The sequence below is a fragment of the Pan troglodytes genome, chromosome 7 (assembly GCF_028858775.2).
Source record: "Pan troglodytes isolate AG18354 chromosome 7, NHGRI_mPanTro3-v2.0_pri, whole genome shotgun sequence".
In the NCBI taxonomy this organism is placed as follows: domain Eukaryota; kingdom Metazoa; phylum Chordata; class Mammalia; order Primates; family Hominidae; genus Pan; species Pan troglodytes.
In genome coordinates, this window is record NC_072405.2 from 125,708,353 (window position 1) to 125,726,055 (window position 17,703).

General features: G+C 35.1%; 1 protein-coding gene across 10 annotated transcripts in view; it reads right to left on the reverse strand.

The window, feature by feature from the left end:
* TRPS1 (transcriptional repressor GATA binding 1) overlaps positions 1 to 17,703 on the reverse strand; it is a 257,688-nt gene that overhangs the window by 4,380 nt on the left and 235,605 nt on the right. For all 10 annotated transcript variants that reach the window (XM_063817355.1, XM_009455823.5, XM_001137364.8 and 7 more), the window contains one exon: positions 2,279 to 2,401. In XM_063817355.1, the coding sequence (XP_063673425.1) occupies positions 2,279 to 2,401 (123 nt within the window). The remainder of the gene's footprint in view (positions 1 to 2,278; positions 2,402 to 17,703) is intronic.

A 17,703-nucleotide genomic window follows, 5' to 3' on the forward strand; every position in this document is an offset into this window, starting at 1 on the left:
ATTTTATATTTGTGATGTAAGATTTTACTTGTTAATAGTGAAGCATTAGTTTTGTGTTGAAAATCTAAATTCATGTGTAGCTTTGGTTTAAATATCTGATCTGTCATTCTACTCTTTACTTAAAGTAAGTGCTAACTTTCATTCAGCTTAAGTATTTTGTTTAGCTTAAACGTTACATGATTGGTATTTACGGACATGTTCAACAGGTATTTATATAATATGACTTAAATCCATGGATAAGACTATAATAAAAACTTTACTTGCAGTTGGAGCTCTTTGATGTATAAAATCAAAGGAATCAGTTTGATAAATTAATGCGTATTTATAGGTTAAAAATTTAGAGTAATCTTTAAATGGGCTAAAGTCTGATTTTTCTAAAAGATTACTGAAACCAGAAAATAATTTCCACATAAAACATGACTATAAATATAAATATAATTTATAAATTTAACTTTATAAATTACACATTATGTGTATATAATGTATAATTTTATAAATTATAAAATTTTAAATATAAACAAATATTCATAAACATGTTATAATAATATAAATATAATATAAATTAAAAAAACATAAATATAAGTGTAATTTGTAAATTATTCCTAGAAGTGATACACTTGAATGAAAGGGAGTACCTCTTATATCTTAAATAAGTACAACTATAAATCCTTTTTGGAACATTTCTGTTGTTACAAACATACTTCCAAGTGAAGAAAGATAACATAGTTGTTATTGACAATTCATTGTTAGTTTAAGAAAGAAAATGCAACATAGCTTAGTTATGCCATGTGCATTTCTTTTGCTCAGAATATCCAGGTTTACAAAGAGTTCATATTAGCATTATAAACATATGCATTATTTAATCTATACACTGTAAAGAAACCTGAAATTTGCATAAATTCCTTTTTTAAACTGTCATAACTTTTGTGTCAGTTTTTGACATGAAATGTGAACATAACCTTTATGTATTTCAATGTATGGTTTTTTAAAAAACCTGAAAACTGAAAACATCTTACCTCTGGAGAGATGAATATTAAAATAATTTTTAGAAAATAGTTTAGTTTATATCTCAGTGGTTAAGTTACCATAATCTGGCAGAGCAGTATTTTAATTAATTTTTGCCCTATGATTGGCCAGACTTCAATTAAAATCATTAATGTCAGTTCCCATTAAATAGAAACTTATTGCTATGCTTAAATGGTGGAGGTTAAAAAAAATAAGTTGGTATGTGGTGGGGGGTGGAATCTTTCTACTTGCTACATGCTAATAACTAAGGTTTTTACAGTTTACTGCCAATTAGTAGTGTTAGTAGCATGCATTTTGTCCATATATGAGAACATTTTGTCTAAAAGTGTATTCCCCGTAGCCATAATGTATTCACTGGCTTGCGCTAAGAGCTATGGTAAAACGCCAAACGAAATGAAAAAGGCACAGGGAAATAAATTTTTGTTTACTAAATGGGGGATGCCTATTTTAAAGTCAGCTCTTGTCAGCAGATGAACTTGCTAAACTAAAAAAAAAATCCTTCAGTAAGTCAAATCCATATTCAGATGGAGGATTTGTGAGTTTTAATTTTATTACAGAATTCTAACTAAAATTTGAGGAAAAGTAATTCAAAGAACCTCCGTGAGCCAAAGCCAGCTGGAGATCTTAAAAGACAAAGTATCTTTGCACCTTACTCTACCCTGGTGTGTGTGCTATTCAGAACTTCAGATACCTCATTGAAATACCCACTGAAGGCCCTGGGGAGATTCATGTGATATTCTCTGATCCTAATTCAGTTCAGAACTGTCCTTCCGAATGTGCCCCTCCAGCCCCTAAAGCGGTCAAGATAACACTTGTGAATTCCGAAGGTAAACTAGAAAACACGAATTCTTTCCCTGACTTATATTTTATACTGAACATGACCGAGTCCTTTTTCATTTTTTAAAACGTTTTGCATATTTCTGAAACTTCTAAAAATTTTCTTTTTACCTAAAATAATTTCATTGAATTCTGATAACCATTAGTTCAACTATCTGCTGTGAAGTTCCCAGAAATCAATCATTTTCCTCTTTTATATCAAAAGAAGCATAATGCATTACTAATGACCTCAAACCTATCTCCCCATCACATCTAAGCCCCCTTCACCATAAATCACATGTGCACTCAAAGTGACTGTATTAAACAACCCTGCGGGGGCAGGCACTGCAAGCCAGGGAACGGGACTTATCACACCACAGACCAGGCCAACACTGCTTTATAAAGCTTTTCCTGAAAGAGTGGAACAAGTTCTTACCGAGTGAAGCTTCTGGTAGAGGCCACACGCGTTGCATACATATCCGCCATTTGCATTCTTTCGCCAGAGAGAGGTCTTTGTGGTCAGGCAATTGGCACAAAAAACACCGGAGCCTCTACGCCTCTGAAACAGGGGAAAAAAACCAAGGTCAGAGGTGAGTCACATGATCAGTGGAGTTAGACCAAATCAACCCAGGAGTTTTGTCTTTAAACTAGCAACAATGACAGTATAAAACCACACTGCCCATAATGAGGTCAGGTTCAATTGTGTTTAATAGGCACCACTGATTTTCATTATAATTAACCCTACAGTGATGGATGAGGTGTGTGGAACACCAAAGCCTTTTCACAGAAACAGCTTTAACTTTTTGAACTTTGGGTTTTATGGCTTTAATGATGGCTCCTAAATGCTGAACCCTAAAATATACCTTTTAAAAGTGTCAAAACATACGTCAAAAAGACAGAACATGGCAATATGTTTAATACACTTTGGAAAGGAGGAGCACATGCTACCTGAGCTTTAAAATATAGTCAAGTTTGGAATAAATGTAAATCATTTAAAATTAAACTTGATTTGTGTGTTTTTGTATGTCATTCATGTAACGTAAGTATTACGAGAATATAAGACACTCAATTCTGGTCTTTCATTTGCAATTGTAAAATCTGAAAGATTCCTCTATTCCTCAAACGTGAGAGGGTTTGTAGAAACTTCAGCCAATTAAAAGTACAGTATTACTAATGAGAACCCTTATGAGGTGCCCACTTAAGTTAGGCAACATAGACCCTTCAATGGCTATTTATTTATTTTATTTGACTTAGACTTGGAAATCACAAGGGTTTCCAAATACAAATTGATTCTAGTGGCCTGAGTTTTGTAATCAACAGGTTCAAAATAACCTAAGAATATTTAAAACTAGATAATTAGTATTGCTTGTTCCATTCTTGCTATCAAGTAATGATTCCATTAAACTTCTCACTTAAACAAAAGTCAGGCTGTGTTTGTAGGCACAAATACTAACAGGCAGGAAATGGAATTCTCTTGCTGAAAAACAAAAAGAAAAAAAAAGACAGCCTGAATTGCAGTTCAGCTCTCCTTTCTCTAGGAAGCAAAGCCTTTAATGATAAAATATGCGTGTTAGATAAGGAGTGGAAAAAGTCTTGCTGGAACCTAATTTTATTATAAATTAAATATTACATGTGCCATAAGTCAAAATTTCAGGGATTCATAAAATTTAGGCAATTTATTTAACTCAAGTCCATACTGTAGAAGAGTGGTATCCCTGCCAAGAAAATACAATGGTTATAATTGTACTCTGATACATTTCAAATGGAAAGCTTTCTGCAGACATAATTTTGGCTTCAAGACTGGAACACTTTCTTGGCATTGAAAGGGCATTTGATTCATCGGGTGTTTCACAATGTATCACTAAAAAGACCTGGTGAGCAGCCAGTTCCCTATAGGGTAATTTTTCCATCCAGATGCAAGTGCTATCAGAGGCCCTCGTCAGCTAAACTAATTATGATCTTGCAATTGCTGATGCCTGCTCACTCTAACATTCGACATCCTCCATTAATCATCAATACAAGGAAAATGAATGAAACGTAAAGAAATGAGGGCTGGTAAGCTGCACAGCCATAAAAATCTGAAATGAGAGCAATAACTTAACAAGATTGGGGGAATGTTTTTAGTGAGCACAAAGTCAGGCTAACAATTGCCCTTTTAAACCAAGAACACGATTTCATTAGTGTAGCAGGTTGTGCTACTTTAGGTGATGTAATAAAAACTAGATTTCCAAAGATAATCTCTGGCTCCCCTTTTTCTACTTCCCCCCACCCGACTCTGGACCAGGAATGTATCATGAGTTTCTAAGTCTCAATAACAGCAATAGCAAATGTTGGGTGTCAGTCTGCAAGTCCCAGTGAAGGCCTACTGCAAAAGTGGACTGCTGCTTCCCCCAAAATCAATGAACTATTAGAAGTTGTGTTTATCAAACATTTTGGGGACTCCCTTTGTGCAAAGTAAGCTGGGAGCCTAGTTAAGTTATAATTGTGAAACTTTCCTGGGGCTATCCTGTCATTTTCCTAGATCTAAATAACATGTTTGCAAATAAACACCAACTTGATCCACACAAGGGCAATGTAAATGTCCATTTGGAAACTAACCCACATATATGGCTGAGGCTCAAATGTGAATGTGTAACCATTCACTCCAGCCTGCTGTTCTTTCCTTATGCCCTGGGTGCTTGACACACCATGCCAAAGTGGGTGTAATCCTGATTTCAGTGAGTGTTTCAACCCTTGCACAATTTGGTGCTTAATTCTCTTGCAAAGAAAATGCCTTTCATTAGTTAGAGGGAAAATCCTGAAATTACAGCACTAGTTTCCAAAAGCATAGCTTGCTTTAAAAGGAGCACTTAGACTCCAATATAGTTTGCTATATTTTAGGTAAACCATATCACATTTTAAATATATCAGGAGTACTTTGAATACACTTATTCAGAGTCAGTAGAGCTTGGAGGTTAATAATCAGATTTAGGTGCCAGAACACTGATATTCAAAACCTGTCTCTGTCATTTGCCAGGTACAACACTGGGCAAGTCACTTAATCTTTCAATGCTTAAAGTTCTCTGATCTTTACAGTGTGAGCTACTGTGATTCTTTTTTTTTTTTTGAGACAGAGTCTCACTCACCCAGGCTGGAGTGCAATGGCACGATCTTGGCTTACTGCAACCTCCACCTCCCGGGTTCAAGCAATTCTCCTGCCTCAGCCTCCCGAGTAGCTGGGATTACAGGCATGCGCCACCATGCCCAGCTAATTTTCTATTTTTTAGTAGAGATGGGGTTTCTCTATGTTGGTCAGGCTGGTCTCAAACTCCCAATCTCAAGTGATCTGCCCGCCTCGGCCTCCCAAAGTGCTGGGATTACAGGCGTAAGCCACCATGCCCCGCTACTGTGATTCTTATGTAGATTAATAGATGCAATTAAAACAGTGCCAGGGATGTAGTAAGTGCTCAAATCCTATTTGCTAAGAGGATTCAACTGTGATTTCTTTTGTATGAGAAAAATATTTTGTTAGTTTTCAGCCCTTGAATCTTGTTATTGAATATTTGAGAGATGCTTAAAGCATATGGTTGGATATTGTTCAGTGTGTTTCTTTCATACCAATCTTATCAAATATGAGAATGGAAAGTTGAGTCAGAGTGAAATATCTAGGTGTTCGCACCTAGAATTCAATAGGAGCAAGCTTGCATGGGGGTGGAGAGTGGGAGGTAGGTGAGAAATTCTTTCACACATGAAGTTACCTCCCGTCTAAACAAATTTAGTACTTTGGTAAGCCTAGTCGAACCTTATTTTTGGTGCAATTAAAATTTCTGGAAGTAGCAGAGAAGGTGGGAGAAGTGGGTAGTGTCCTGAGCTGTGTCACTACAGAACCACATCTTTCTAAAACACCATACAGATGCGAGCCCTGACCTGGTCACACTGTGTACAATGTAACCTGGCAGGACATAGTAAGGGATTTCCTTTGAAGTTATCAACATCCTTAGCCCAATCAAGGACAGGGAAGCAGCCTGTTACCAAAGGAACGCAGAGTAGAAGCCTCCTGTGCCCTATTTTCAAAAACAAAGCTTGGCTTTAACTTAAAGAAAAAGAAAAGCACTAACGATCTTATTTCATTCATACTTTATCCTGCATGGCAGTTTTAAAATACTTTGTCACTCTCCTTTGCAGTAAGCCTATTAAGGACAGAAATCCTGTTTCCTAATCGTCACTGAACATTCTAAGGAATAAGCACCTAGGACAGTGCTCTGTTAGGCTAAACATTAAGAAAGTTGAAAATAATCCTGCCTGCTATTTCTATCGTTATTTTTAGAAAAAAAATATTTTAGGAAAAAAAGTAGTGTTTGTTTTTTTAAAATCCCTTTTAAATATCGTCCATTCAGGCTGACAAATTAATCTGGAGTTGGGCAGAGATGGCTGATGATATAGAAGACACATTCAAGAAAATTCATTGTCCACTCCTACTTTCCACACTTTTTTTTTTTTTTTGAGATGGAGCGTTGCTCTGTTGCCCAGGCTGGAGGGCAGTGGCGCGATCTCGGCCCACTGCCACCTCCGCCTCCCGGGTTCAAGTGATTCTCTTGTCTCAGCTTCCAGAGTAGCTGGGATTACAGACGCCCACCACCATGCCTGGCTAATTTTTGTATTTTTAGTGGGGTCGGGTTTCACCACGTTGACCAGCCTGGTCACCAACTCCTGACCTCAGGTGATCCACCGGCCTCTGCCTCCCAAAGTGCTGGGATTACAGGTGTGAGCCACCGCACCCAGCCCCACATGTATTTTTGAGAAGGAGCTGATGCCAGGTACTTGCTAAGTGCTGGGGGCAGCTCTCTTTTATCTTTAACATTACAGTCACAAATTGCTGATGGTTCTATCTGTGTCTGTTTATGTTTAAATAATAAATTTCTCCTTTTCCCACAAGCTGTCTTAAGAGACAATAATTTGTACCTCCATCACCTCGTGCCTGAGAGGGAAGAATTATGGGTCATATGGATAAGATCAGTGCTGGGAGGAAACAAGGATAGGAATAAGTAGCTAGCCGATAACACCAATTGGCGTTCCTGAGGGGCATATATAGCACAAAACTTTCTCTCCTCTCAGACTGAGGGAAGACTGCTCACTCACACATGTAAAGCCGCAAAGAGTAGCTGCAATCTCTGCCCCTGAACTTCTCTAAGTTCACCTTCCACATCTACGTGGTTTGAACAGAGGGCAAGAGTGAAGGAGGATTGGCTGAAAACCCAAATCTACATGAGGCAGCTCAACTAAAAATTGCTACAGAAAAAATTCTGGAATCAACAATTCGAGAAAATGATTGTTTGCTTTTCTTTTAATGCTTTGAGCAGTAAAATTTAGGTTGCATTTGTGTTGTCTCCAGGCCATTTCCGTTGGCTGGTAATTTCCTATGTGAAAAAGGATGAATAATGGTACAAACAGTTAACTGCAAGGAGTTTCGAAGCCAGTGATTGCCTGGCAAATGCTTTTCAGTGATAACTGGCCTGTCTTTTGAGCACTTGATCCCTTTCGGTATTTCAAATATTATAGCCACAATACTGATTTTCACAGCAGCAATGTAGGTGATGGATCTGAACAATCATCCAAATAGATATAGAAAATGACATACCTAACTTTTAATATGAATACCCTTTAAATCCAGTGTAATTTTTTCCTCCCCTTTAGAGTAAACCAATAAGTATAATGACTAAGTATTTAAAACAAACAAACAAACAAACAAAACACAACACCTTTTGTCTTTAGGTTCACGGCTAACACCAACATGCGGGTAACAATAGTTGAAATTTTCTCTAAGTTTCCAATTTAAGTTTTGCTTTTGGGAGACTTAAATCTTCAGTCAGCTATATAACATTGATAAATAGCTGAGCCTTGGCATACATGTTAGGAAACCCAGAAATGACTTAAGACATTTTTTTTTTAATTTTAAATTGGGTCGGCTGTTTTTATTCCTTATTTTATTTTATTATTTGAAGACCAGCCAAATATAAAAATTTTAAGGTTTCCAAATCTCCAAATTTTGAAAAGGAACTGATTTCATCTGATTAATATGAAGTAAATTTGATTGAATGATTTATTAAAGTGGCTTAACATTTACAGACATGGATATTCATCTTCAAGATATTAAAGGTTTCCATTGGTGAAGGAATTTGTGAATAAATGATCTTTTACAATAATTTTCTATGAATAAGAACCATACTGAAACCATGTAATTACATAACAAGCCCTGATAGGCAGAATATTTACTCGCATTTTTTATGGTTTTATATCTTAGCCATTTTAAATCGAAATCAATCTGAAATCTGATTTATATAATGTTAGTATGAATATACCTCAAATATTTTTAACTCTTTAAATATTTTCTGTGTTTATCTGATCATATCAAAAAGTCTTTGCAACATTCATGTTAGCGAAATGCATAGATGGTTATGAGCAAAGCTTCTGGTACAATTTCACAGTAATACAATTTCAGTGGTAAATTAAGTCAATTAAGTTCTGGGAGTAATTATTGCGTGTCCACCATGTGCCTGGCACTGTGCTACAAGCCAGGGTCACAGCATGAGACAAACATGGTCTGTAATCTTGCAGATTTTCCAGTGGAATCTTCTAAAAACATACTAATTATGGAGCTAAAGCAACACAAACAGAAATTGTTCATGAACATTGACAGTTGAAATCATGTGAATTACGTGGAAACTTTCCTGAAGATACCAAAGTATTTCCCATTCATAAATCTCATTTAGAGGCCAAAAGTTACCTAATAATCAGAGGGGTTACTTCCTGTGCTCCTTTGTAAAAATGTGTAAAAGTTTAAGTCACTTCAGAAACAAATTAATACTTGCTTATTTTCACATTAGTAATAATGTCCTATCAATCACATTGTTCTATTAATTACCAATAGAGTTGACATGACTTAATGTGTTCATGACTGTCAGATATGTAGTTGATATTCAATAATTGTTGATATTCCATAATTCAATAAGTGCTGAATATTATTTTAGTTCTTATCTCTATCATTCGCCACTAGGAGACATCGAAGGCCATGTCCCTCCCCTCTTCCCCTCCAAAATAGAATTAACCAGCTGTTGACTACACACCAGTAGACCCTATGGAATATACTGAATTTAGGAGCTAAAACAACTTAAAAATAGATGGTGGTTTGCAATAAACACCTTTAGATTAATAGCCAGACTCTTACCAGGAGCACAGGCTGGCCAACAATTGAACAAGACCAGGGAAAGCACTCTGCCAACAGAATGCAATAGTTTACCAATATCCTGGCCAACTTTTGTTTCAAATAAAATTGTGAAGAATCCGTTGAAATGGGCTGTACAGCATGTCTTTGCCTGCTTTAAAACAGTCCTCTTTGCCCTCAGATTTCTTGCCAAAAAACTGAAGGGACTCTATCAGGTTCAGCCAAGCACCCATCTTATAATCACCATAGAGCTTGGAAACAAAACCTGTTTACCCTGCTTATTAAATTCACTTCCTCAACACATCAGCAATGATAATGGAGACCAGTGTAAACTAAACTGGCATCTCTGGCTAAGAGCAATAGAACAGTTTTTGTTCCAGGACATGAGGCAATACATACTCCAGTAATCATACCTTGCACTGAGATATGAATGCACCTAAGACTTATCCCACTGACAATGTCGCCACATAGGGAGCTACCCAATATATCAGGTAATGCTGCTGTGCTAAACACATTAGCTCCATCTCTTCTGAGATGTAACTGGTGATTCTCAGAGTGAAAGAGCAGAAAATCACTATTTCCCCATGTATATCCCACTCTTTATTCATACAGATTCTTTACATCTCAAGGTTTTAGAAATTTATCACACAGATATAAAACCTATTACACAGATCTGAGGACCCCATCTCCCTTCTTTAACTAACCCCATATTTGGTAGCTAACCCTGTATTTGGTAAAGGAGCAAACCAAACACCCTGTGTCATAATGAAATTACATAATAGAATCAGAATTGGAAAAACCCAGATTTCTGGAGTTCTAACCACGCTGTTTCTGTAATAATGTTCTGCCTTTACAGCAAGTACGCATTTGGACAGCTAAAAATATGGTTGAAAATTTATGTCTGCACTGTCTTTTTTTCATTCCACGTGAAAGTCATTATTGTTAAAAGAACTACTCAAGTCTCTCAGAGCTTCTATTTTTGCCATCCTGTATCTGTTTTCACCCTTCCTTCAGCTACAACAATGGCTGGAAAGTAGCTCTACGGGGACTTTCTTCTATGCCGGTGCCAAAATCTGACACTGGAAGGAAAAAAATACTAAAAGGCCTTTTGGAGGCACAGTTAAACAATTTTAGCACCTCTTAAACTTCAGTGTGACAGCACAAGAGTTGATTCTTCTAATAAATTTGTTGCATATTTTATTTATATAATATATTTAATAAGCAGATTTATTCTGGGATAGGTTCATATTCTAAAAATAAAAATATCAGCGATGAAGACCTTTCTAGAAAAGTCCTAAAAGCCAAAAGTCTCAGCTTCTAGGCATTTAATTAGAGAGTCAGATACAGTTATTAATATTTCATGTATTACACTTTTTTAGGGCTGCCTTTATAATATATAATGGTTATTTTGGGAAAAAACAGAAAAAAAATCAATAATTCTTTTCATAGTATCTAACATAATAACTGGTTTATGAAGTGTTGCCACCCTCGAGGCAGCTATATACAATTCAGTGGTTCCTCGATGGTTTCTCACACTCTTGGGGATCATACAATCTTTTGGTGAAATGTATGACACTCTCCAGAAAAAAATAAAGTGTAAAATATTTTACAAATAACTTTAACATGGTCAAAAGCATGTCCCTCACAAAATGTATCCAAAGATTTCCTGTGGATTTGAGTGCTGACTGATCCAGATCCCAAGGTTAAGAACTCCTAACACATATTATCCCAGTTTAGATTTACGGTGAATTACTAATTACTATTACTCTCCTTTTATTGATGAAGTACGAAACTGACAATAGTTCTTTGACTTATCTAGCATCAAAAAACACATTCTGGTCTCTAAGTCTAGGCAATAAGACAGGATCATATTCTAAAAAGCATTTTCGGCCAGGCGTGGTAGCTCATGCCTGTAATCCCAGTGCTTTGGGAGGTCAAGGTGAGAGGATTGCTTGAGGCTAGGAGCTTGAGATCAACCAAGGCAAACACAGCAAGAACGTGTCTTTACAAAAAGTTAAAAAAAAAAATTAGTTGGGTGTGGTGGTATGCATCTATAATCTGAGCTACTCTGGAGGCTGAGGAGAGAGGATGGTTTGAGCCCAGGGGTTCTAGACTGTAGTGAGCTATAATCATGTCACTGTACTCCAGCCTGGGCAACAGAGCGAGACACTGTCTCTAAAATAGATAAATAGAAAATTAATTAAATAAAAAAGAATTTTTGAATCAACTATTTAATAGAATCCTCTTGTTTGACTATCTTTGTCCCTTTTTAAATAATCATCATTGTACATATGTTTGCAGGATAACATACGATAAGCCTAGTCTCATTATCTGATATCCTCAAAATGATCCTAAGAGGCAAGTATTATTATCATTATTATTATTATTCCCTCCACTTTATAGATGAGAAAACTGAGGCTTAGAAGCAATTTGCAACTGCTGAATAGTAGGGCTAAGATATAAACCCAGGTTGCCCTCACTTCAAAGCCACAGTGAACCATGTTTCAGGCCTTATTACTAAAGAGGAGATTGGGGAATTTTTACCAAAAATATTACACCATATCCTGGCCTTAAAGAACGCTTATCTCTTCAAACCACCCAATAACAGCTGATTGAAATTATGCAAGTTTTGAGGTACCAGAAAGAAATGAGTCATCCTTCATCAGATATGGCAACGAGCTGTTTTGAGGTCGACAGACACAGTCATAGCCAGAGGAACAGAGCACTTGGCTGATGGAGGGGGCAGCACTGGGGAAGGGGGAGGGGTGCAGTACATGTGTTTTGATCCTGCTGTGTCAAAAAAAATAAAAAAAGTATGTGAAACAGGCCGCTGCTTAAAAGCAGAAGTTGGTGACACCACTGACTTAGCCTCTCATAGCGCCTGCTACATGGGAGGTTAGCTGTGAATGAAAGTCTCTCTTTGCTTTTGAGAAGACTTGGCTAGAGTTGGGGCAAGAAAAATGGTGCTGGGGTTTTGACATGCTCTGTAAACACACATGTTCAGGTAACAATTTACTAGATTTCTTTTATACATGTGTATGTTCCAAGGCAGAGACCTTTTGTGATATTTGGTATCATTTTTATTCAAGATAAATTACTGGCAGTTCTGAAAGATGAGGTTATTTTACCAAATTCCTCAAGAATCAGATAATATAAAAATATTTTAAATAATGTCTGCTTAAAAACTCCCCCACTATTATATATAAAACTTCATGTTCTTCATCTATCTATGAAGTTTACTATTATACTTCTCATATGTGATATACTTTTGCATTTCATCACAGAAGAGTAATGACAAAAATACTCCTAACTCTAAACATTTTTTATAGGCTATCCAATTGAGAGTATTCAGTACAAGTCAGATGTTAAAACACAGCCTTGAGTCTGCTCAGCAGAAAGATGGCAACCACTGCTTATTTTAATGTAAACAACAAAAACAAACGGGAATACATGAGTTAAATATACAGAGGTTCAAAACAGTTAAAAGAGTTAATGATAAACTATGAATGTGTCCACAAAAAGACCCTGACACCAAATATGCAATTTGGATTAAATACTTCACAGACTATCTCGGGAATACCTCTGGGACCACGCAATTCTCTCTGACTTTTAGAAACATGGGGAATGGGGCAGTGGGAGACTAAAAAAAAATGAACCTGAATTTCATTTATTTTTGACACTATAAATCATTAAAAATATTCTCTCTCATTTAATTCAATTTTGTATGTCCTCAGGACAGGTAAAATCATAGGTATTTACGGACACCTTTCCAATGATTAAAACAAGCACTTAATGTTATGTCATTATTCAAATGAAAGATTTGTCTTTAAATAAGAGCTCTGTGACCACTATTGGTGAAACCGACCATGAGCAGATAATTTCATGATAGAGGTACTGTGCAGGCAGGGAAACTGAGCTGATTTCTAAAGTTTTAATAACATGATTTTTAAAAGACGAAGTGGAATTATGAATTTCCTTAACAATAATGATGTAATTTTGTAATAACTGAAATCTTTCAAGGGAAAACTACTTCTTCAATAACTCACCCAGTCAATTACACAGGAAAGTCCTATAATAGGCTGTCCCTACTCCCTGCCCCGTCAAATAGCTCACGTACACGACTTCCTTTTCAATTACCAACTTGTCTGCAGTACCATCTGTAAAAACGAACACATACCTTATGCTGCCAGTTTTTGCTTTTGCACGTCCATTAGTGGGACTGGCTGCAGCTGCTCAAGAAGAAAGCAGTGATTGTCTTTGTTATGTATACATACGTAAAAATTCTCTCTTCAGTACCACCAGATTAGCTCAAGGTAATACATTGTCTTGGGTAGGAAACTGCACTCATACGAGCCTTACTCGCACCCGGCTCTCTCTGTGATCTGGAGTTTATTAATCACACTATATCGCATACCAAAGTAAGAACTACCTCATCGCATCAAGCATTCTGGAGAGTGCCCCTCAGTCATCCGTACCAAAAGGAACAGTTAAAGCTGTTTCTCACTTTGACATTTTGTACATCGAGCAGAATATCAGGAAACCAAAACCGAGACCTGGCAGCCCAACTTGAGACACAAAACTCCTGGTGAGTGAGATGTTATTTCATGAGAAGGGCTCTGAAAATATAACACTAACTTTTCAACAACTTTATTTTCCCCTGCCTTATGTTTATATTCTTTTTCTGTTGGCATTATTTTTCCTCTAGATGAACACACTGAATTGGTCACACAATCTCGGCAAAAGATGTAAATAAATTATAGCAAGAAATTACCCACAATTATTTTTTAAAGTGATCTGTGTTAAAGAAATGTCATTTCTCCCTATTGTGAAGTAATATAGATTTTTTAAAGGAAAAGAAAAAAATTACCAAGCTCTTAAAGATATTTTGAAAAAGGATTCATAGTGTAGCTGAAATTTAAAACACATACAAAAAATGAAAAGCAAACAAAAATGCTTAGTTGTGACTTACCCTTTGCTATTTCACATTTACAAATTTACCCCAAATGTATCAAAACTACTCTTCATCATAAGAGGAACTTTGTGACAAGGTACAAACTTAACTGTTGGAGCATTCGAATGTTAGTTTTGCCTCGGCTTTTCATATCTTGAATTGTCTTAAATCACAAAATAGTCCTACTTTCTCTGTATAGGTATAGGAGACAGACTGCTGGATTCCAATTATTTTCATGTGCAAGTCACACAGGGGAAAGGAGGCTCTTGAAGAAGGACCTACTTTTTCCTTTAATCTTTATATTATCAGTGCATTGCATATAGTGGGCATTTAATTAGTGATAGCTTAATTGAATTGACCTCTAGCAGAAGAGATGCTACTGCCACTTTGGAGTGTGTGTGTGTGTGTGTGTGTACATATACAAGCATTATGCTTTAAGCATACCTTTATTCATGAAATATGAAGGACAGCCATTGTTACAGAAACTAGAACTTAGATTGAAAACAGTTTCACTTTTGTGAAATGCAAAAGAAAATTAATAAATTCTGGGCCATGTTTAGGCCCAGGAGGGGAGAGGAAAGGAACAGTCCCTGCTTGTCTGAGCTAATGAGCAATTTGCAAAATGTGTAGAAATGGCATATGTTGGTTATGTATATACATGTACATACAAACATATATACATACATACACTCACGTAAATGAATAAATGGAATCATTTTCAGCACTACCATGTAGTGAGACATCACTAGTTGTTTTTATTTTCATTAAAGCAATATCATATTTTATAAGTGGGATTAAAACACCAACAATGTTGTCAAGAAATTCCATGAGTTTCTTACATAGTGGAGAATAAATATAATTGGTTATATGTTAATTTTATATTAAAAAACTGAAAAAAAAATGAAGCAATAGAGTACCTAGGAGAGTGCTGTAAATGTCAGCCTTATAATTATTTACTTTAGTAGGAGGAAAATAAGACACTGATAACTTATGATTAATTTTTATTGCCAACTTATTTTTATTACTATGTTGGAGTTCTCTCAATTCACATACATACTCAGTTAACATAAACATAATTATGTATGTGAGACTATGGAATGTCATGTTTGACATATATGAGGCATTCAGAGATCATTAAATTTCTCCTTTCTCTCTTAATTTCAGAAGAGATTGAATAATTCAATAGACCTTAGATTTTAAAGATATTGAAAACTGAATACACTTTTGGCACTTATATACAAGTGTATAACTCAATATCTATGTTAATGTGCATATGCACAAAACTTATACAAAGCGCCTCATATTTATTTTTACAACATGAGAAAATGTATTAATGGTGACCCTAAAACTCCCTTATATAAGAAACTGTCTTTTAAAGAGTTTATTACATCAATGACACATTTAAAAATATATGAATACATCTCTCCTCTCTTTCTTTCCTATTCTCTCCTTTTGACTGCATTCTAAAAGATCTTTAAGGATTACATTACATAACTCTGGTGGTGACTTCCTCCATTTTAAAGATACATATTTCTCACACACAAACCAAGTTGAAATTTGAGGAAGGAAATCAGGGTCCTTTCTAGAACATAAAGGAACACATTGTAGATCACATTCCCTCATGCATGTTTTATTACTCATTTCTAGCTGCAGGTAGCTTTCTTCTTTCATATAGTGTAGCCACATAGATTACACGCACAAAATATAAAAATAGATATTTGATTCCTAGATTATAAATAAAGTTGACTCACTTGGGTTTATACAGACCCAGACATAGAAACTTTGCTAATTTTGAGCAAATTTTGGGTGGTAGCTGCACATTTATATCCATAAATTTTATTCCATTTGGAATTTGACTAACATTGGCTACTTTATAAATATATATGCATGCATTTATAGTTAATACACACACAAACATACATTTATAATATGTATAAGCATATACACATATATTCCTTAGCTTTTCAAAAAAAGCTTCAAGGTCCTCTAGTTTAATATATTTAAAAAATTCAGAGGCTAATGCTCTTATCTTTTAAAATGTCAACTTGAAAAAAATGGAAGTCATACTTCTCTCCCAAGATAAGGAGTTATATCTGACTTAAAAGATAATTTTTTCTGTAAATAAAATAAATATAAAAATATAATGGCAGAATCAGTAAATTAATGAAACTTAAGGACCCAGCAGTAGGATTTAACGAAGAATTAATTTATGCATAATTTAAAAACACGTGCAGATACTACATGCTTCAAAATGTTTGTACTCTCTGAAAGAAATGTTAAGTGGCTAGATCTGATGTAGGCCATCCTCTTTCCACCAATTGTCTACAATTTATTTGATCTATAATTTTATTTAAAAGTCCACAATTTTATTTAATTAACTTGTGTACATATACACACACACACAAAATGTGTGTGTGAATACAGACGTATAATTTTTATTTATATTTGTATTTTTTAAAATTTATTTTTTAAATGCATTCCAAATGAAAGCAGTAATTCAAAAATAAACAGAATGGACTGATTAGTATCAAACTAACATTGAACTCAATTCACATTAAAAACATTTAGGTACAGAAAAGTGTGCCTGCTATATAAAAGTAATAACTTTTAAAGAAGTAGAAAATCACCATTAGCAGAGGTTTAGTTAGTCAATCTAGTGCAGGATAAAAATGTAGTGCAGGATAAAAAAATAGATTTGTGTAAGTTTACAAATTTCAGAAAATGACCAAATTACTCCACTTATCTCATTAACTTGACCTCTTTCAGGATATGACCTTCCTAATAGATTTGTTTTATAAGATATGACATTGTGAACAGCTGTGCTATTCTTTCTTGAACTTGACTTTTTTTTTTCTTAATGATGAAAATAGGCTGAATTTACTAACGCATGTGTATTCTTTGGTAAAAGTGGGGGAAGGGAGGAATCAGAAATGGAAAAATAATGTGAGTTCCTATCTGAGCAAGTCATTTTGAAACTCAGAGAAGACACTCAAGTATTACAAACATTTGTGGCCAGTTAAGAAGTGATATAGAAAGAATTTGAAAATATCACCATAAAGTTTGTTAATATAAAGAGGTACGATTATTCAAATGGGAAAGCAATCGGGATCAGAACATTTGAATGTTCTGATTTTTAAACTCCCAATCACAGAGTGGATGCCATTATATACCCATTGGAAACTGCAAAATGTTCGGCCTGTTAGTAAGGCCCTTTCCAGGTTTTTACTTTTGAAAAAAAACATAAATCAGGATTAAGATAGTCAATTTCAAGGGAAAAATTCTCTAAGTTTCTTACAGAACACAAAAACTTGCAGGCATATTGGGAATTTTAATATATCCTAAAAATATCTTTAGATAAATAGATAATATTTAGTATTGCAACTAAATAATATTTAGTTTGATTTAATCTGAATTATGGTTTTATTCAGAATTCTCTCTTAATGGTAAAAGCAGTACTGAATTTATAAATGACGTACAAAGGGAGAAAACAAATGTTTAAGTCATGATTTCTACCGCTACTCAATTCAGTATCAAGTTTAATCTTGTAGAGGTAGTTATGTTTAATTGTTATTATCCTACTTTGGCTCCACAAGGCTTCTTGACTTATAATGCAAGAAAGTACTTCAGACAAGTAATAAATTGTAGGACAGTACTAAACGTACATATGAAAGCCATTGTTAATTTCAATTACACTCTTAATACATTAATT